The sequence below is a fragment of the Lepeophtheirus salmonis genome, chromosome 2 (genome assembly GCF_016086655.4).
Source record: "Lepeophtheirus salmonis chromosome 2, UVic_Lsal_1.4, whole genome shotgun sequence".
NCBI lineage: Eukaryota > Metazoa > Arthropoda > Copepoda > Siphonostomatoida > Caligidae > Lepeophtheirus > Lepeophtheirus salmonis.
In genome coordinates, this window is record NC_052132.2 from 40,360,350 (window position 1) to 40,381,654 (window position 21,305).

General features: G+C 30.8%; 3 protein-coding genes and 1 long non-coding RNA gene across 4 annotated transcripts; 2 read left to right on the top strand and 2 right to left on the bottom strand.

Moving 5' to 3' along the window:
* Nucleotides 1-1,111: 1,111 nt before the first annotated feature.
* HDAC3 (histone deacetylase 3) lies at nucleotides 1,112-2,881 on the top strand. Its single transcript, XM_040707616.2, has 2 exons — nucleotides 1,112-1,533; nucleotides 1,666-2,881. The coding sequence occupies exons 1-2, from the start codon at nucleotides 1,222-1,224 to the stop codon at nucleotides 2,689-2,691; spliced, it is 1,338 nt and encodes a 445-aa protein (XP_040563550.1). The 5' UTR covers nucleotides 1,112-1,221; the 3' UTR covers nucleotides 2,692-2,881.
* Nucleotides 2,882-3,012: 131 nt separating this feature from the next.
* Nucleotides 3,013-5,144, top strand: LOC121113758 (SET domain-containing protein SmydA-8). The gene is made up of 2 exons (XM_040707614.2): nucleotides 3,013-4,293; nucleotides 4,355-5,144. The coding sequence occupies exons 1-2, from the start codon at nucleotides 3,163-3,165 to the stop codon at nucleotides 4,697-4,699; spliced, it is 1,476 nt and encodes a 491-aa protein (XP_040563548.1). The 5' UTR covers nucleotides 3,013-3,162; the 3' UTR covers nucleotides 4,700-5,144.
* Nucleotides 5,145-8,701: 3,557 nt separating this feature from the next.
* On the bottom strand, nucleotides 8,702-10,167 carry LOC139904827 (uncharacterized). The gene is made up of 3 exons (XR_011779068.1): nucleotides 9,917-10,167; nucleotides 9,216-9,851; nucleotides 8,702-9,155 (listed from the first exon to the last, which is right to left on the bottom strand). It is a non-coding gene; the product is annotated as an uncharacterized lncRNA (long non-coding RNA).
* A 2,801-nt stretch (nucleotides 10,168-12,968) lies between these two features.
* On the bottom strand, nucleotides 12,969-19,299 carry LOC121113756 (kinesin-like protein KIF11). Its single transcript, XM_040707612.2, has 9 exons — nucleotides 18,121-19,299; nucleotides 17,391-17,583; nucleotides 16,027-16,209; nucleotides 15,316-15,566; nucleotides 14,812-15,253; nucleotides 14,152-14,748; nucleotides 13,693-14,085; nucleotides 13,497-13,625; nucleotides 12,969-13,434 (listed from the first exon to the last, which is right to left on the bottom strand). The coding sequence occupies exons 1-9, from the start codon at nucleotides 19,035-19,037 to the stop codon at nucleotides 13,303-13,305; spliced, it is 3,237 nt and encodes a 1,078-aa protein (XP_040563546.1). The 5' UTR covers nucleotides 19,038-19,299; the 3' UTR covers nucleotides 12,969-13,302.
* Nucleotides 19,300-21,305: the final 2,006 nt, after the last annotated feature.

Here is a 21,305-nt window from a genome sequence, read left to right on the forward strand (position 1 = left end):
TGGATTTTTTTTTTTTTTTCAATACGTTGCTTTGTTTAATCCCACTATTTGCTAGAAAATAAGTCACTTCAAGGTAGTTCTCAAAATCATAAATACGGTGTAATTGATCAAATAAAAGGTTAAATGGCCGGTAGAACATTTGTTTATCTATTATTTTGTAAAGTTTACAATGAATTTGTGAATGCGAAATATATAAATTTTAACCCGACATTAGTACCTCCAATCTTTATTTGTAAGCATATGAAAGTACTTTGTCTAATTTTTTCTTTTTCAATTGCACATCGTTTGCACAATACTGTATTCTGAAAATTTCTTTTTGTTTAAGAAAGTTATGTTATTTTATTGAAATATCAAATTAGATCACAGATTTTGGAGTAAATTAAAACATAAACAGTAGGAAAAAAGGAATGAAATTCCGCTAATGAATTGATCATGACTTACTTAATATTGAAGCTAGAGAAATTATTTTAGAATCAAAATGTTTTTTTACCGTTACATTTTTTTTTCAAAGGAAAATACTAAATTAGAAAATTTTGAAACATGCTTGCTATATATATATATTATTTAATTTAGAATAAATAATTATTGATTCTTGAATTGAATTATAGTCAGAATATTCTTCCAAATTCATCATTAATATTTCAATCTACTTCATAAAATGGTATGTTCCTAAATTCTTTATTAACCTATTGACATCTTGAAATCTATATAGTTATGCTATTAGTATTACATTTAACATTATTATTATTAATTACAATAAAATAAACAGTTAAAAAAATAAAAATATTTGAAGCGCCCTCTATGTTATAAATTATAATTCCAATGTTTTGGTCAACTAAGTATTTTTTTTTTTAATTTGACGGCGTCAACTAATTCTTCACATCGTCACTCTATGTATTTTATCTCAATGTCAACTATACTCATTTAAAAAAATATATATATTAACACTCTACGTGTTGTATATATAGAGAATGAATATTACACTATAGTCTATATCCAATAATTCATGTTTAGATATACAAACCTTTCCCCCGTCCTCCTCATTTCTCTATGGAGAGAAGAGGTTGCGTGCGCCGAGTAAATATTAAAAAAGCTGGAGGAAGAAAGAAGTTGCTGAATAGCTAACTCTATGTAGAGGTGCGGAGTGGGATGTGGCGCCCCCTTGAGGGAAGAGAAGTTACCGCTTAAACAAGGGACTTCGACAGAATTTCCGAATTCAAAATGAAAATAGCGAATGATTGGAAGAAGAGGGTCGTATACTTTTATGATGCCGAGGTGGGGAATTTCCACTATGGCCCCGGACATCCCATGAAGCCCCATCGTTTGGCAGTGACGCACAGTTTAGTTCTTCGATACGGACTTCATAAACGAATGAGTGTTTTTCGTCCTTACACGGCGAGTGTCCATGACATGACTCGTTTTCATTCAGAAGAGTACATCGAATTTCTTCGTCGTGTGACTCCTACAAATATTCAAGGATTCACGCGGAGTCTGAGTCATTTCAATGTTGGAGATGATTGCCCCGTCTTTGAGGTCATTACACATTTCACATTATTGATTCATATCGATCCTCATTTTAATTGCTTATTATTCACTCCACTTTTTTCCTTTAATCATCTTCAATTAAGAGCCTCTATTTATAATAATTTCTATTAATTGTTTCAGGGTTTATATGAGTTCTGCGCTCGCTATACTGGGGCCTCCATGGAGGGGGCTTCTAAACTGAATCATGGGCAATGTGATATTGCGATCAATTGGTCTGGGGGACTGCACCATGCAAAAAAGTCTGAAGCTTCGGGATTTTGCTACGTTAACGACATTGTGATTGGTATATTAGAACTCTTAAAATATCACAAGCGTGTTTTATACATAGATATTGACATCCACCACGGAGATGGTGTACAAGAAGCCTTTTACCTTACAGATCGTGTAATGACTGTATCTTTTCACCGCTATGGAAACTCATTCTTTCCCGGAACGGGTGAAATGTACGAAATTGGGGCAGAAGTTGGTCGTTATTATAGTGTCAACGTGCCTTTAAAAGAGGGAATGGATGATATAAGTTACGAATTGGTTTTTCAACCCGTTATCAAACATGTGATTGATTATTACCAACCTGAAGCGATTGTATTACAGTGTGGAGCGGATTCATTGGCCAATGATAGACTAGGCTGTTTTAATCTTAGTATTAAAGGTCACGGTGAATGTGTCAATTATGTCAAAAAATTCAACATCCCGCTTATGGTACTGGGTGGAGGAGGATATACTGTTCGCAACGTGGCGCGTTGTTGGACTTATGAAACTAGTGTATGTGTAGATCAAGATTTATCGAATGAACTTCCTTATACTACTGAGTATTTTGAATATTTTGCACCGGATTTTTCTCTTCATCCTGATGTTAATCCTCGATCGGAAAACGGCAACTCTAGAGTATACTTGGAATCAATTATCGAAACTATGCATGCGCAGTTAAAACTTATACAACATTCTCCTAGTGTTCAAATGCAAGATGTTCCTGGCCCCATGATACCTCTTGATCACGATAATTTAGACGAGCTCGATCCAGACATTCGAAATCATGAATTAGAAGAAGAAAGAAGAGTAGAGCAAGAAAACGAATTTTATGACCATGATAAAGATCAAGATCATCCGGATGTATCAGAGTCGAACAACACTATACCTTGTAAATGATACGAACTGATTTTTTTTACGAACGTACTAAGGAATGATTTCATAATAGGGGACTAATGCATTTTTTAAAAACGCTTATTCTATTATATACAATATTGTATCTAATTCGTGGTTTTTTAATTGTATTAAAATTGTATTTCTCGTTTTACTTCAAATTTATATATGATAATTATATAAATATCTATATTGATGAGAGTACTAACATTTTATGAAGTATTCTACTTGCTAGTGGGGTATTCGTATCATTACAATTTTTAACATACTTTTCGTGTGTGCAGGAGTTTTATTAACTAAGTACAACTATGTGCCTTGATCAGTGGGTAGCAAATAGCTTATCCTCTTGAGAAAGTCGTTAGATCCTCTATTAAGAGAGTGGTCAACAAAAAATGGATATGTATTGTTGGAAAAACATCAAGATTTCCAACATTCAAAGTTGAAGCGGTACTGGGAAGTAATATACATATAACAATAATGGACTTCTGTTTTTTATGTCAAGAGACAACACATCGGCAATGTGAATTTTGCGATACTTTTGTATGCTCAGACAATCATTTAGATTCCCATCGGGAAAAGGGTAATTGCCTTCCTTACCAAGTAATTGTGTGTCCTGCATCTGGTAGACACTTTGTTGCAACGAGAGATATATTTGCTGGTGAAATGATTTTAGTAGATCAACCTTCTGTAATTGGACCTTCGAAAAACACGGCTTCCCTATGCTTAGAATGTTACAGGCCTATCGACAAAGAACCAAGTAAGGTTTTTTGTGAATGTGGATTTTTATTTTGCTCAACATGCATCAAACTGAAGGGAGGTTTCCATGAGTTAGAGTGTCGTCAAATGATATCATCCAAAGAAATAAAAACAGATGAGAGTTTTAATAGACTTGAATATGCATGCATCTTTTTCTTAAGATTTTGGATGCTTCGTCAACATAGTCCTGATCTTTGGGGTAGACTTACTTCGTTAAATATAGGCGACACCAATGATTTACAGGAAACTTCATTAGTGGAAGAAATGGTGGAGATCTTACAAAATAAATTTGGAGCGCATGATATACTTGCCAAAGATATATATCAAATGATGGGTATTAAAAGAACAAATGCAAGCAATCTTGCATCTATTGGTTTAGAAGGTGTAACAGCTCTTTATCCAACTTATCCACTCATGAATAGTTATTGCTACTGTAATTCTCGTTCAATAATAGATCCAAAAACCTTTGATATGAAGGTAAAAGCCCATCGGAATATTAAGTCAGGAGAAGAAATTTCAACAAGGTATGTGACTGTTTTTGAAGGGCAGCCACGTAGACGAAGAATGATATGGAACGGATGGAAATTTATTTGTCACTGTGATCGTTGTAATGATCCAACAGAATTTGGAACATATTTTTCAGGGGTAAAATGTCAAAATTGTGACTCTGGATATATTCTACCGCATAATACAATGATCTTAGCATCCCTTTGGAAATGTAACAATTGTAATCAAAGTTACGAGAATTCTGAAATAGAAGAAATAGTTGATGATTTGGAATCCCAGGTTCATCTACGTAATGATCTATTTGAGGATCCACAATGTGTGATATCAGAAGTCCTTCATAATAAAGTATGAAATCAAAATTAATACATAGATATTCCATAAAAAAATTATTCAATATTCTTTTTAGGTTCATCCTGGTCATTTCCTTGTATTTCAAATCAAAAATACTTTTTTTAGCTCTCTAATAAAGAACGTAAGCAAAAAGATTTATGATCAGCTAAATGATTTGGAAATTGATAGGCTTGTAGAAAAAATGGAAAAGCAAACAAAATATGGACTTGAGCTATTAAATTTGATTGAAATTCTAGATCCAGGATATAGTGGTCAAAAAGGGACTATTCTTAAAAAAATTGCTACTCTGAAAATGCAATTTGCGAAGCTAAAGTTTTATATGACAAAAGATCAGAATGAATATAACGAACACATGGAAAGCTCAATCGAAATGTTAAAAACGATGGCACTGTGTTTATAATGTACAAAAATTAAGGAGAATGGTAGAGTCATTCATCCAGTACTATTTATACAGTACTGGGAAGAAGTTTGTACTCGATGCTGTAATATACACGTTTAGTAATGTAGAGATAACATTCCAATGAACATCGTTTCAATGCATGATTGCAATGCTTTGATAAAATTCATGGACACTAATATATATTTTTATCCAACTGAAGTATTATGTCAATTTCTATTTATGTATTTAATCTTCAAATAGAAAAAAAATAATTTATTTCAAAAACATAGAATGTAATTTTCATTAACCTCGTTCAAGTTTACTTTTTCATTTACTTATTTTCATATAGTATGTTTTTAAATTTATTTGAAACATTTAAATCAATCAAGTATTATATATATATTTCTGACAATCACTGTTTTAATACACTTAGTGATTTACAAATATAGATTTGTGTCAATTAAAACTAACCGACCATCATTAAATAAATTTGATTTTCCACTGGAACCGTATCAATATTTTTAATATGAAAATTAAAGTTTTACTTTTTCAATAAAATAAAAAAATTATGCCTGTATATAAGTTAGCAACTTTCCTCGTGCTATTAAGTATATATTAATTATAATTAATGACAATAGTTGACATGTTTGCAATGAAAAAAACTAATTTTTAAAATTGAAAAAGAAAAAACCGTTGTTGAGTATTCTCATTCTTCTTTTTTGTCTATTATTTAATAGGTTGTTGTGCTGTAAACTTCTTCCTATGAAGTAAGCATTCTCGCCTATCATTGGTATAAATTGTTATAAAAATGCATAATATAATAAGTATATAAGAATTTAAATATAATTACAATAGTTTTCTTGCACTAATGTTATTTTAAATGTAGAAAATTCTCCTGTTTAAAGCAGTAAGAGGATATTATCGCACAAAATAATATAATAGGCAGCTGATATTAACAAAGGTCTTAATTTAGTAATGCGGAATACCATATGTCTCACCCTCCCTTCACCTCACGCTCTTTTTTTCCTTAGAAAAATGTTAACTCTAAATTTATGACCATTGGTAGTGGAATTTTGAAAAAATTTGGGCAGTTCAATATAGCCGGAGTTTGAAATTTGTACTAAGAGCCCCATTTAGAACAGGCAGGGGAGATAATCACTTTTATTTACATACCAGTTATATAATGTTTATTATAGTTAAGTTCATATCATATACCTATATAAACATATGAATCATATTTTTATATAATAAAAATCTTGAGGATCAGGGACCCCCTGTCTCAAAACTTAATTCCACCTATGATCAGCATCTTAATGTTATTTTGAACTATGAATGTGCGTTTACAAATACAGTTTCCGTCATTTGAGGTAGGTTATAATTTTTGGTATTTGAAAAAATCCATAGATGTGGCCCAGCAAATGATCTACATAAATAATGCCGCTTTTAGGTGCGTAGTTAGGGTTTGATACCTGCAGGGAGAGGGGGGCAATTATCCATTTAATTTCTTTATATATATGCAACTAGTCTACACTCTACATCTGTTTTTAAGAGGCTTTCAATTACCAAATTTGTCAAAAAATATAATCACATATTCAAAATTATTTAATTTTTTCAGATGATTTATGTACGAAAATTTGAGATAATTTGGGTAGTTAAATCCTGAGATATGGTAGTTTCAATTTTGTAAAATTCAATATATTTTTGTCAAAAGGAATCTAAGATCAAACTTACTCTCAGTTAAACATCAATTGGTCCTCATTTTTTATTTAATTTTGGTCCAAATTCATATATAGCTATTAAAACATATTAATTCAAAAAAATTAAACATTATAACTTTAAAGCTAAGTAATGCATAGATATCATTTTAATTATATTTTTATCATGGAATTCTGTGTACATTGAATTAAAGGTTTAAACCTTTAGGAATAATAAATAATGGAGCTCAGCTTATTTTTCTTTATTTCCCCTCTTGAAGGAATGGAGTAAAAATGACGTTGACACTTTTTCTTTTTTTTCAACTGATCACTCCATTCATTTTCCCCTCATCTGGGATTAAAAATTATGATTGATTATTCCAGGCTTCTAATCTTTGATTTTGGTATCCAATATAAACTTACTTGTTATTTACATTATAGTAAAAATCAATTTGAAAATTCAAGCTTAATGCCTTGATATATATTTATGTGTAAAATCTTAACAAGAAAAATTGCTGAAATTTTCTGTCATGTTCAGTAATTGACTAGTCTGAATAAATATATAATATTTAAATATATATGCAAGACATATCTAAAAAATATCTTATTCCTATAAGTTTGAACTATATAAAAGAGGGAGAAAATATATTGTCTTAAAAGTTTAATACTATTAATAAGTATTTTTTGTTCTATTTGTTTATAATGTCAAAAAATACTTTACTCATTTTTGTTGGGTAGTATGTAGGCATAAAGAAAATTCAAATTCTAAAAAAATACAAAAAATCTTGGACAAATGACAAAAAAAAAAAAAATCAACACAAGTTTAATATAAATATTTTAAGGAGATAATACAATTTCTGTTAAAGTATTTTAACTATGTTCGGTATTTTTAAATTACATTTGTTAAGAAGTATTGGAGAAAAATTTATTTCCTTTACTTTATATATAATGTATAGGTTCTTGGATACTTTAGTCGAAAACTATATTTATAAATCCCCGGAGTAATTAGGCGTCGGCTAAAAGACAAAATTTGCTTTAATAATATGGAAGATAACTTCTCAAAGAATCCTCAGTGCATCTCTCTCTGTTTTTCATGAGCACACTCACACGTAGTTACTCAATATTTATATCAATTCATCTGTGTTCTCTTCTCAAGAAATAAAGGGTAATAAGAGCTAGATAATTTCTTTTTAATGATGTGATGACTGAAAAAACTCACATCTGTGATAGGTACTTTGGTACATACATACAGATAGACTTTGCTTTATTTATTTCTGTAGATACCATTTTAAGTACAGTATAGACAGTGCTTCCATACTTTCGCTTTTTAAGTCAAATTATATTATTATATATTTCTCAAAAGCTCACCATTCTAACTAAATACAAGATGATGATAATATTTCTGTTAAGATAACCAACTATTTTAATATATGTACTGTAAATGACATCATAGCAAAGCATATATCTGAAACAAAGTAATAATTTTATCATATAACTACATGGTACAATAATATAATTACAGCAGAAAAGTATTGAATTGAGTCTTGAATGTCGGATTCTGAATTAAGGAAATCAATCTCCAAGAGGCTTTGGGACATTTTAGCCAAAGATGTGTGGCTCAATAAGTTTTAAAGATAAGGTTAGTTAACAAAATTTCAAATTAATTTTTCTCTTGGATTGAGATGGTGTTTTCCGTATAGTTTTTACAACGAGAAACATGAAATTGACCTTTTAAACTCTTTTTTTTTTTTTTTTTTTTTTGGTAGATTACAAAGGGTTTTTTGAAAAGATTTATTTTCCAATTTCTACGTGATTTAGAGTTATTTTTCTCCTTGAAAATCTAAAAAAAAAAACTTAAAATATAGTTTGTAGATAAATTCAAAAAATATTTAAATTTTTCTGTATCTTTTCTGAATAGGAGAAAATTACTTGTAAGTACAAAAAAATGAAGGAAATTGATTTTTTCTATGAAATAAATCCTCTTTTTTGATTACGATGACAAAAATTATAACTTGACGTAAAGTGAAGACAAACAACTCAATACTAAAAAAGAGCACCTTAAGAAAATTAATTTTTTAAAAGTTATTTAAGATTTATTGTTTGGAAAATATTTTGGTACATTTATTAAGCTATATCAATGTTTATTTAAAGTCTATTTAATGTTTCTATTTACACGTTACAAAAGCAGAAATTTTTTATTTTCAAAAACACATCTCAATCTAAGGGTTTTCTATCAACAATGCTTCTCTCAAGTTGGAGTAGTCAAAGACAATTCATAGAAATTATATGAAGAAAAAGGTGTTGGAAGCAGTCACAGGTGACTGGTAAATAATTATCAAAGTTTTATTCTTCCAGAAACTTTTTTTTAATAACAATAGTTACATATAATATTAATAAAATGAATATTAAACCACTGTCGTTTTTTTGTTTTATTGTATTTTTACTATATTACATTTTTTTATTGCGTATTTCTCTGAATTTCCAGCCTCTTTTCGTTTCAGGCATTTGTAAGCACTGATTATAGACTTCCATATTCAAAATTTTCTCATAGGCCCAACGGTGTGGGCATACATAAAAGACATACACATACATTGAATTTTATATATATTGATCACTTCATTAAATTTGTCATTATTTAAGTTATTAAAAAAATACTACTCCAGAAAATGTAGAAGAAATTATTTTTTGAAGGGTAGGACCTTATATTAATTTATAAATATTAACCTAACCATTATTCAATATAAGAAACTCACCAATTTGAATATAGCAAATTAAGGGGATATCTGAAAATAAGTAATATTAACACTCTTGATTCTAAATAACAGGTAATATAACTAAATTACTTTTCCACGGAGTGATATTTAATAAGTAACATATTACCCAACTAAGTAATATTACAACACATTACTCATCAAACACATCAATTCATGTATAAACCAATAATGATTATTAGGTCTGCATGAATTTCTAACAGGCTTATAAAATATTGTCTTTTTATTGCAATTCACGATATCTTAGGTTCAATTTTCTAATCTAAGAACAAGATTCAATACTATGAAAAAAAATTGCTCCGATCCAAATAAAAGCGGAGAAGAAGGGATTGAATAATTCAAGGTAAGTCGTAAATTTTAATTTTACAACAATGTGAATCGAGTATAGGTTTTACTGAGTTCATATGATCACGATTGGTTTTAATTTTATATTTTGAATATTTATAAATAATTTTTATAACTGACTAATATTAGAACTGCCTGTATGAAAAATGTAATGTAAAAAATAAATTGTAGAAATAGTCGATCACTCTTTGTAAATGAATCGTGTAATCAATCACAAAAGTATCATTTTTTATTTAAAATATAAAAATCATCTTCAGACTGATCTTCCCTCATTAATCCATGTTGTCATGTCTTGTTCTCTTATTTTTAGATCTGAATTAAGAGTTTCTCCTACCCGATAGTAGGATTCTAATATTGGATAGCCTAAACAATGAAAATATATTACTGATTTGATAAGAAATTAAGTTATTATCTTCAAAATGAGTTACCTATGGACGATGTGTAGAGACTGTAGCGTAAACCATGATCCCGGTTGAGTCTACGGTAGAACCCATATGATACTAAAAGTGCCCCTAATTCAAGGATAATAACTCCTTTTCCAAAAGTTTTTAAAATTTTGAACCCTGAGATAGCAGATGAGGGTTTTCGATTTAGAGTCATTTCGATTAATAATTATTAGATGATGTTTGTTTTGGATGTGGATTTCATACTTTCACTTTGTTATTCAAGGGTTGAGTGATAATTGTTCAATAGTTCCGAAAATTTATCAACAGAGCGTGAGATGTAAACCTTATAAGGCACCAAAGACAAGTCAAAGATGTCCTTGTTAAGACACTGATGTAAACAAGGTGATTCAAAATAATCCATGAGAATGAATATATTACAGCCACTGCAGCCCTGCAGCCCCCTTGTGGAAGCCCCTGCTTTTGAAAAATATGTTACTGTATATATGAATTATAATTTATAATACATATATGTAGTAGTAGCTAAGCATCACGCGCCGTTGCTCGGGCCAAGGAAGGAGAGGAAAATCACGTTGTAAAAGGTCAAATTAATTGAGAAAATTATTCAGAAAATACTTCTATATACTAATAATTATAATATGAATGTTTCGTTAATGTTGAAAAAGATCCTGATAATTCGAATTCTCTTGGATTCTTCACACTATATAAATCCAGTTAAGTAAGGTAATCTACAAAGTCTTCCCCAAAAAAAAAAAAAAAAAATACTTTTAATATTGTCTCTTGTAACCTAAGTATTATTATTATGTATATAAAAAAATAATGTATTATAAACTTCAAAATAACATACCAACATATATGCATCTAAAAATTGTCTAGATGGGAAGTCAATTTTTTATGTACTTCAAAAATTTCAAATTCGAAATTAGTGTAGAATAATACAAAAAAAACCTTTTTTGCTGATCTTACAAAAAAAAAAAAATAGTTAATAGCATTTATTGGAAGTGCAAACGAAACACAAATCTACCAACATTTTTTTCGTACTTGCAAAAACAAAAAAGTTATGAAGAATTATGTTGTCGAAAAAATAACACTCGATAACTGGTTCATTTTTGCAAATATTACAAAAATGATGTAATAAAATGTTCCGGAAGTTGTATATACTCCAACGTTATATCGGCATTTTTTGTTTAAAAAGCATCGTTTTGTGGCATTTTTTCTTAAAAAACTAAAAATTGACATTTGATGAAAAAATTGAAAAAAAAAAGAAAAATTATTCAGACAATGACAAATATTTTTTGATAAATAACTCAACCCCCTATTTAGTCTCTTTGAGCTGCAAAAAACGGTTTTTGGGTATAGCATAAGCCCCCTATATGACCTCCCCAAAAATCGACACCCCTGTCTTAGCCTGTCCAAGCTCAAAAGAGGGGCCCGTGCAAAATTTCAGCCTCCTAGGTTCAATGGTGCAAAAGCATATAAAGGACATCTACACACACACACACAACCTCTCTTTTATATATATACAGATGTTCATAAAAAAAGAGTGAATACTATTTAATCATTGCTATATATACAACAAAATTTGTGCCCAGCTATAAACAACATGCTTTGCAAAGTTTCTGTCACATAGAAAAACATTTGCAATTGAAATTGTTAACTTTCATATTGATATTCTCCTTCAAAAAAATCAAAGATTTTTAAGCGTAAGAATTCAAATACGAACATCGATTTATCACATAATGCATATTTAATACATAGTGAATAGAGGGTCATTTAGCTTTATTGTTTCAAATTATATGAAATACACATTTTGAATATCTTGTTTATTAAGCAGAAACGTACGAGGTTTCGTAAAGAGGAACCTCTCAAAATAATTTTTTGCTATTAAAAATGGAACGAGTAATTTTATCTTTTAATATATCCTTAACAAAAAACGTGTTGTTATATCGATAAAAATGACAGTCTAAAGTTAAAATCAATAGTTTTTTGAGAATTATTCTCTGGTTGAATGATTCTGATTTTTTTTAATGTCTATATTTTTAGAACTAGAGTTATCCTTGCTTAAAGTTAAAAATGTGTGCTAACAAAGCCCCTCATCTGGATTCCTACTAAATTAATGCAATAGGTTTCTATATATTCTACAAATGTTAAAATGTGAATAAAGAAACAGATTTATTTCTTTTGTGTCGAAAGTATTTATTGAATTTCCATTATCATCGGCGTAAATATATGCTTGAAAGTTAGTTCGTATCATCCCCATGTTTTTCATTTTTTGATCGATATGTATTTAGGAAAAATTTATTTGATGTTTTCCAACATTCACATTTTGTAGAGGCACGTGGATATTCCTGAATCATACTCCATCTCTCCAATCCTAGTAGATAGTTGAATGAATAATTGTATTACCTCATAGTACAATAGTAGTTGAATTTTCATATGCAAACTCGTCGATTGATGAACAGATACATCACGGATTTGGGATTCCACTATCAAGATGGATGTACTCAGACACTTTTTAAATTCTACAACCTCTGCTCTTTCTCTCTTTTCTACACATTTCTTTCTCTTCTTTTGTTCCTATTGTCCTGTAATAACACAGGAAAACACAAAATTTGCACCAATGAATTGAAACTAAGGATGAGATAGCCCAAAACTGATCTCAGATTTTCCCCGACGCATCAGGTTTCAGAAATATCTGGGATTATTATTTAGAGGCATTTTTTATCCTCAAGACAAACTGAAGGTATGATTGATAAAACTTACATAGAAGTATTTGTATGATTATAAGTGTTTTTATCGATATAATATATGGTTTTGAACTCGAGATAGATCCTTTATAGGCTTTAAAAAAAACAATCTTTTTTTGACACTTATCAATCATTCATAGGGATAAGGAATATCTAAGTTTATATTATAGAAAAATATTCAATCTTTAATCTATGAGGACCTATCCAAATAATTTGATTATGTATTTTTAGAATTATATTATTTTTTATAGGAGTGTACTAGCAATTAGACAACATTTATCTAAATGAAAGTCCATTTAAAACACGAAAGTAATTAAATCAAGACAAAATTAGGAACTCATTATATTTTTAATTTTACTGTAATTTAAAAAGATAAGACTCGCAGTAATATAGAAGAAAAATGACTCAAATAGTTAAGAAGGTAAAAATCATTTACTACAAATATAATATAATATATTTTTATACCTATACATGACATAAGCAGCATTCTAAAATAAATGTAATCGATGAATATGTATGTATAACAATACAATCAGGATGAAAACCAAAGAATGAAGATATTCAATAGTATTGAGAGAAAGTGTGTAAAAATGTTTATCTTCAAGAAGTACACTTTCATAGTATTTTTTTTTTCTTTCACGATTAAGAAAATGAAAGTTAAATTCAGGTTGTCGTTTGTCCTTTATTTTCTCGAACAGTACTTGAACTTCTTGATCTTGCACCTCTTAGCCCATTCTCAGGTTTTCTAAAGTTGGAATTTACTCGAGGTATAGATGATTTTATTCCTTTCATTTCCTGAAATCAAGAGATAATTTATTTTTTTTCAAATAAAAAATGTTACTTAATTTGTTTCATACCATAATATTGGTAACATCACTTTCGAGAGAATTTTGACGAGAAAGGCTTTGGGATCTACTACCACCCCTGTCCTTTGAAGAATAGCTGTATTCACTTATATCTTCACTTGCCATCGTATTAGCTGAAATCTACAATAACAAGTAGATAACACTATGCATATGAAAGTAATTACATTAAAAAAAATATAAAACTTACAACAGAATCCACATCGTCATCTGCTAAATCAGCCAGATTCAAGTCTGCGGTGGGAACTGAAGATACACATCTCCTCGATTCACGATGTCGCTGTAACCGTTCTGGGTTAGGAGTTCCTTTGATAATTTTCTGTGGGTAACTTCGAGGCGGTTTACGAATGGGAGTGAATGAAGTTGGTGTGTCATGGGCCAAGGCTTGGAGTACAAAATGACTCACACTTCGACCAGATTCACGCATATCTGCACTATGTAATTTTCCGAAAGCTTTGATATTTTTACAATGATCATTAATTGAATGTTGAAGCGATTCCGTATTCTTTCCATCTTTACTCCTATGAGTTTCCAATAGTTTCTCTAGGACTCTTTGAGAATCTAGCGTAGAGGATCTAACATTCTACATAGATAAATAAAAGAAACAACATTAGCATATTTCTCCAAAAAACACGTTAGTTTTACGAACCTGTGTTTTTTCATTGAGGTATTTAAGGTTATCTGCAGACTTATCGGATTTTCCCCTTAATCTACTTTCAAGCTCATAATATTTTTTATCTATATCATCTTGAATTCTAGATGCAAAATCCTTAGATTCACTAGATATAGCCTGCTCTGCATGTAGTATAGTATCGAAGCCCTTGTTCATGGATTCAAGTAAGTTATCTTGTTTCTGTTTTGTGGTAGAAGATTCCTTTGAAACTTGATAAAGTAGAGCTTCTGATCTTTTAAGGGATGTTTCAGTCAAGGCCTCTACTCCAGAAGCCATCTTTTCTTCTTCACTATTTATGGTTTCACGGATCTTGACATTTTCATTCACTCTCTCATGAGCATCAGATGTATGAGTTTCAATTTTTTCCGAGAATGCTTCAAAAGCTTTCTTTAATTCGGAATAGTCCTTCTCTATGAGAGAGAAAGACTCTTTTAGTCTATTATCATTTACGTCAATATCCTTGGAATGAATATTCCTAGATATTCCAACCTCTTTTATTAATTCTAGAGCTTCCATATTTAGCTTTCTTTGATCCTTCATGTGTTCTTCCCATTCATTTACTTGAGAATTGACCTGGAGTAAATAAATAAAACCATTTTAATTTTATGAATATATAATGAAGTAGTTGTCACTCACAAGGGTGTATATTTGAGCAGAGGTTTCTTGTACAACTGATTTTTGATCTGCTATAGCAGTGGATATACTCATTAATTGTGGTAGGACTTTATCAGTAAGATACATTTGTAATTGTTTTTCCTGTCCATCTGCAGCATTTCGTGCATCTTTCATTTGAGAGTTAATCCAATTTTTCTCGACATCAATATTGTCGGATACTGATTTTTCAATATCCGATATCAGATTAGCAATAGAATCCATAGCATTCGTGAATTCTTTAGAAATCTGTACTTTATGGCAATTTCTCTTGTCGAGTAAACTGCTTAAAGTATCCCGTGTCTCTGCACAAAATTTACTTTGTTCTATAATCTGACTCTCAAAAGACTCTTCTATTTTATTGTAATTCGAGACAAATGTTGAATGAAAGTCTTTTGATACTTGATCATTACGAGCTTCTACGTCCCTGTGAAATAAATTAAGCCATTGTTAAGAAGAAAGTCAATGTATCACTCAATCTTATCATACCTTAATCGATCAAGTTTATCGTGAACTCCATTCAGGTCTTTGGTCGACTCCTCAGAGACTGCAAGTAATATGTTTGCTTGTTTACTAAGTTTGCACTCAGTTTCAGCCTGTCTTGCTACCAGGTACTCCTGCTCCTCTTTTTCTACAGTGGTCTGAGCTAACACTGAGCGTGTACATTCAAGAGTACTTAATGTTTCATCTCTTTCTTTAATTGTTTCCTCAAGATGAAGTTTAGTTTGTGTGAACATGGCCTAAAGTACACAATAATATAGAATCAGATCGTTATGACTTACAAGATTACACATATTTGTCCTTCGGGACATGAAAAAAGAAGACCATACTAACTGAAAATCATTTATTCAAGATAGCATCACCCAAATGGTATAAAGGAAAGTAATCTACTGTTTAAATGTTATTTTTTAAAGATACATGGCATGGGTGTTTTAACTTAAGTATATAAATATATTGTAAGAAATATGAACATTTTCTACTGCCAGAGTTGCAAATAAAATTGAACTGCCCCAGTTACATTACTCAAATACTTAGTAACCATGTCATTTTAATAGATCAAAATGAAATGATAGTATCATTTAAAAGTTGTTGATTAGAATGGCCAATGTTGTAATTAAATCATGCATTTTAAGACAAAGAAATTGCAACCTGTACACAACATATATATAATAGATAGAAGAACGGAAGTAGTGTCCCTACCTTGATTTTTTCACTCTCATCCTCAAAGAATTTAATTTTTTCATAGAGATTCGCCAATTCCTTTTCTTGGGACTCGTCTTTTTTGATAATGTCATCATAATTATCTTCGGTTAAGTAGACTCCATTTTTTTCTCGAGCAACTTGTAGTTCAGACTTAAGACGATCTATTTGATTGGTGTATTCCTATATGAAATAAAAGTAAATGACTAAGAGTTGAAATTACAATCCCAATGAAAATCATCCAATTAGAAAAAGAAAGTTGAGGGATAGAAACATTTAAAAAAAATGGTTGCTAGATAGTTCACCTGTATAGTTCTTCCCTCCTCTGATGGCCTAGGCCTTTGAAGAGGGATTTCATCTTCTCTTCGAAAACGAAAACCGTCATGATATAACAAGCCGGGTGGGTATTTATAGAAAAGATTTTTACAATGATCTATTTCATAGTACAACAAGTCATACATAAGAACATCCAATATAAATATATCTTATTAGGATGATATAAAATAAGTTAATCACACAATAGAAACGGAAGTTGAATCACATCATGTTCATCACTAATAATTAACAACAAATATATCACCACCGATCTCCTTTCATTCTCGACCAGTATGAAACCCAAAATAAAAGCATTCACTTATGCTCCTACAAATTCAAAACGCACCCTTACATATATATATATATATTCCATTGCACAATCCACTGGTATTGGATTATTTATGAGCACCTGCCCATTAAAAGTGTATGCATATACTACATTGTACATAATCTAAAATTGACTGTTGTACTACGTATTATTTATCTAAAATTCAATAAAAAATAATTAATGTGTCAAAGAAAAAAACATAGGGACAATTTCTTTGAGGAGCAGCAAATAACCAAATTTGCTAACTCATTGAAAAAAATCAAATAAAATGTCTTGTTTTCCAATTTAAAAGCAACGAAGTTTTCTAAGAGTGGCACAAATCATATGTATTATAAAATGTTACTTAATTCCATAAATTCAAAAATGATTTTTAATAACAAAACACATATTGGCAAGGGTTTTTTGTCAGAATAAAAATATCAAAATTAAGTCCCAATCTATTTTTTTTTTTTTTTTTAAATTCCTTTAACTTTTCACACACTTGATTGCAAAATTACCACAGTGTTAAATAATCTTAACTCATGTCAAAAAATAGTATAGACTGTTGTTCCTTCAAACTATGAGGCGTTGAGCCACTACAGAGAAATTTTTAACAAGTAGGTACTTTCATTTTTTTAAAAGGAAACTACCAAAAATCCTTTTCTTAGAATGAGGGAAGGGCGTAACAAGCATCCTAGTAAAAAAGTAAGAGAATCAGTTTCAGTATTGAAACCAAACTTACCAGTAATTTTTCATTCTTGCAAATCTTTTGATTAACTTCTGGCTTATTCGTAATACTCTTGGCTCTATGAGCATAATCAAGTGTGGAGAGTGTTTCTTCCAAGTTAATGAGGGCCGGGGATATTGTTGCTATAATGGAAGTTTTTGTTCTCCCTCCAAGGGAATCCTGAAGCAATCGAGTTAATTTTGATTCTCTATAATAATACAAGAATTGAGATATTAATTATTTATAAGTTATGTGATTAATATAATTGATAGCATCCGTACTTGATAAAAAAAAAGAATAACTAACTGATTAGTAAGTGAAAGTGCAACCTATATAATATTATTTTCTTGAAAACGCATCAGATTATTGATTTTTTTCCCCTCTGAGTGTATATATCATACAGGTGTACATTTATACAAATATACATATCTATATAAATAAACTGTATAAATATAGTCAAATAAAATTATTCGATCAAGATTAAAAATTCATGCGTTTGAACAAGCAAACGCTTTTGGAACGTACATCATGCTCAGGAAAACTAAATGATGGAAAACAATAAATGCTCTAGTTTAAGAAACGGAAGATTAAACTTGTTTTCAAACATGGATATGAGAAAGAAGTACTGATTAAAATCCTCTCTCAATCAGATAAATAACTTCTAACCACCACAAATATCCTACCCATACTGAGTGAATATGAAATATATAAATAGTGGAGTTAAAGTGTGAAGATCCTTAATTACCTGTAAGGAATATGAGGGGCCCGTTCCACGAGACAGGAGATTACTCTTCCCAATGTGAGTAAACTCTGGTTGATATTTCCAGCTTCCCGCGCTCTCTTGTCGATAGCGCCAGATCTTCCAACATTCTCTGATCCAGCCAAATCAACAAGATTCAACTTTCCCATCCTGATCATTTCCTCACCTCCCACAGAACTCTGATTAATGAGGACAGTGACAGTGAAGACGGTGTGTGACCTGGAGGAGGTCGCATTCATTAGAGTGGCTGCAGTTTGTCTTTTAAGGGAGCCTTTCTTGAGGATTTTGTGGACTTCTTCCTTGGTGTGGACTTGGACCTCTTCCAGTCCTTGAATGATGACGGATCCCTTCTTGTTGTAGTCCTCATAGAGCCGCAGTCTCGTCGTATCGTTCACGTCAGAGAGCAGATCGAAGATTTCTTCATTGTACAGCTCCAAGTAGGACACGCGCACCGCGAAATCCTTGGCTCCCATCATGCGAAGTCCATCAAATATATCGTTGAGGGCCCGCGGCACAATCCCTGCCTCTTCGTTGTCGTAGCCCACCTCTTCCTCATGGCAACCTTCCATGGTGTGGGTCTTGCCCGTCCCAGTCTGTCCGTAGGCGAAGACGGTGCAGTTGTAGCCCTGCATCACCTGGTCGATCAAGGGCCGCACCACCTTCAAATATACCATCCGCTGATCACAATCAGGCCCGAACACGCCATTGAAACTAAATGTCTTGGTGAGGGAAGAGTTGCTCTTCTCCTTGACAATCACTTTCTTCCCGTCCGTGTCCACCACAGAATAGGAACGCTTCGCCGTCTCAGACTTATTCAAGGGCCGAGCTCGAACAAACACTTGAATGTTTTGAGACCGCTCGCTGCTCCGAAGGGTCTTCTTGGTCGGAGTTCCCATACTCATCGTCCAGATGTACTCACAATCACACTTCCACGTAGAATCCTCCTTTTAAAACAATGACTCTTGCTCAGTACTTTGCTTTTCAATCCCAAATTTAAATATTTCATACAATCCCACCACTTATTAATTTATTGTACTGGACTTTAAACAAGGAGTCTCTCAGTCAAGACTTGACTCACGAATTACAATTACTTAACTGGATTTGAATTTGTAACCCACAACAATTCTAAACAATCAGCACCTCTCTTTTCTCTCACAGCCAATCATTTTTAAGTAGCCTCTTTCTCTCTCTTCTTCTTTTTGTAACGGAATGTTTTATGTAGTTATGTTGCTACATAACCTTCTTTACTAATTATTTAATGAATCATCCATTGTCGAAATAAATATTTCATGTAATTAATACATTTTATTCGAATCATTTATGTATCATCATAAGGATCCATTATCCTTTACAGGCTAAACTAAAAGCCAACTCATTGTGTCCCAAAATAGACTTTGTGAGTCGACGTTTATAAATATTTACGTCACAACTCACAAGTACTCATTTTCCCGCCATTTACACTCTACACTCGGGGCACATATAACTGTTTTGTATCTTCTAGACTCCATACATGCATGATTGATGATGCCATCGCACCGAAGAAATTATATAGAGAGGTTTTACGTGACATCAGAGGCCATTTTGGGGGTCTAAACAGCAAATATTACAGCAAGGAAATCCTTTTTGGGATGTACTATTACAATTAAAAAAATAAAATTGTACATTGTAGAACGATGTGATAATATGTTTTAATACATTTTAATATTAGATACATGCTTGCAAGTGTTCTGTTCAGCTTTTATTAATAAAGTAGAAACAATAAATTGGTCATTATAACTTATGTTACATAAGTTATAATTGCCTATAAGTAAGGCTAAATTGGTTGGTTGAAGTATACTCTCTTTTAAATGATAAGTGAATTACAATTATACAAGTTTTTATTTTAGAAAAAGTCATAGTTTAGAACTATCCAAACAAATCCAAGCTGCTAGAATTTAATTAAGAGAATTTTTAAAAAAGCTTTGATTCATATAGTTCAAATAGGATGTCGAGATTTAGGAATCAGACTTCTAGTTGTAGGATTGATTGACAATAAAGATTTATATCCTAATCTAATTTCATATGTAACGATTTATACACATTTGGTAAACCACCCAAACTCCAGCCAAAAAATTTTTTAGCTCCACTTCAAATTATTTTTTACAGTTTAGGATTAAACTACCTGCTTTGCTGGAATCAAAATATATAGCACTGTTTTCAAAGATGTGAACTCAGATAATATTTTAACGACTCCAAATCTGATTTTTACTTAAAAAGTATTTATTTATACAATTCAAAATCAAAGTAAATATATGTTAAAGAGTTTTCTAATGTAAACTTTTAAAAAGTTATTAAATTTATCTACTTTGATTTTGAATTGTATACATTCAGTCAATTCATCATTTTTTGTTAAAAAACAACTTTTTGGGATTTTAAATATTATCCCAAAATGGAAGAGTTGCTTAAAATACCACGTGATGTTGATATAAAAATGCAACTACGACAAACATTATATGCATATAATTGTACTAAGTTCATATGAATCACCAAGTGGAATTTCTCATCAAAAATAATGTTTTTCACCTCAACATTACAAATATATTTCTTTCTCTAGCTATGGCATCAACGAATACACTTTTTGTCAACTACATAGCTGTACAAAAAAAGATTGAGTTTAAATATTTCTTCTAATAAATTCAAAATGGACTTTTTAAAATCGATGTTTATAATAAGTTAATTTTTGACTTACGGACAACTCCGGAAGTTGTTTCGTTATTATTAAAAGGTTGCGATAATTGAATTTCAACTATCCTATGTCGCTGTCTCCAATTTTGAGATAGAAAGAGAAAATATGACGTGCGGGAAAACTTATACAGGATAACCACTCCGGTTAAAAACGGGTAAAATCTGGTAAATTTTAGTCTATCAACTAGCAAAATTGCCTTATATGAGTTATAACTTATATCCTCTGAGTCAATAAATCATTTTTTTACTGCCAAAATCCCCCCCCCCCTTATCAGTCATCACAAAGAAGGTTCAGTAAATACGAGAGATGTCTCATAGTTTGTATGTAACAAATATAGAGATACCCAAGACATTAAAATTATATACATTTTTTGAAGTATAATTTGTATTGATTAATTAATCCAATAATAATTTAACAACTATTTATAAATATATGAAATTGAATT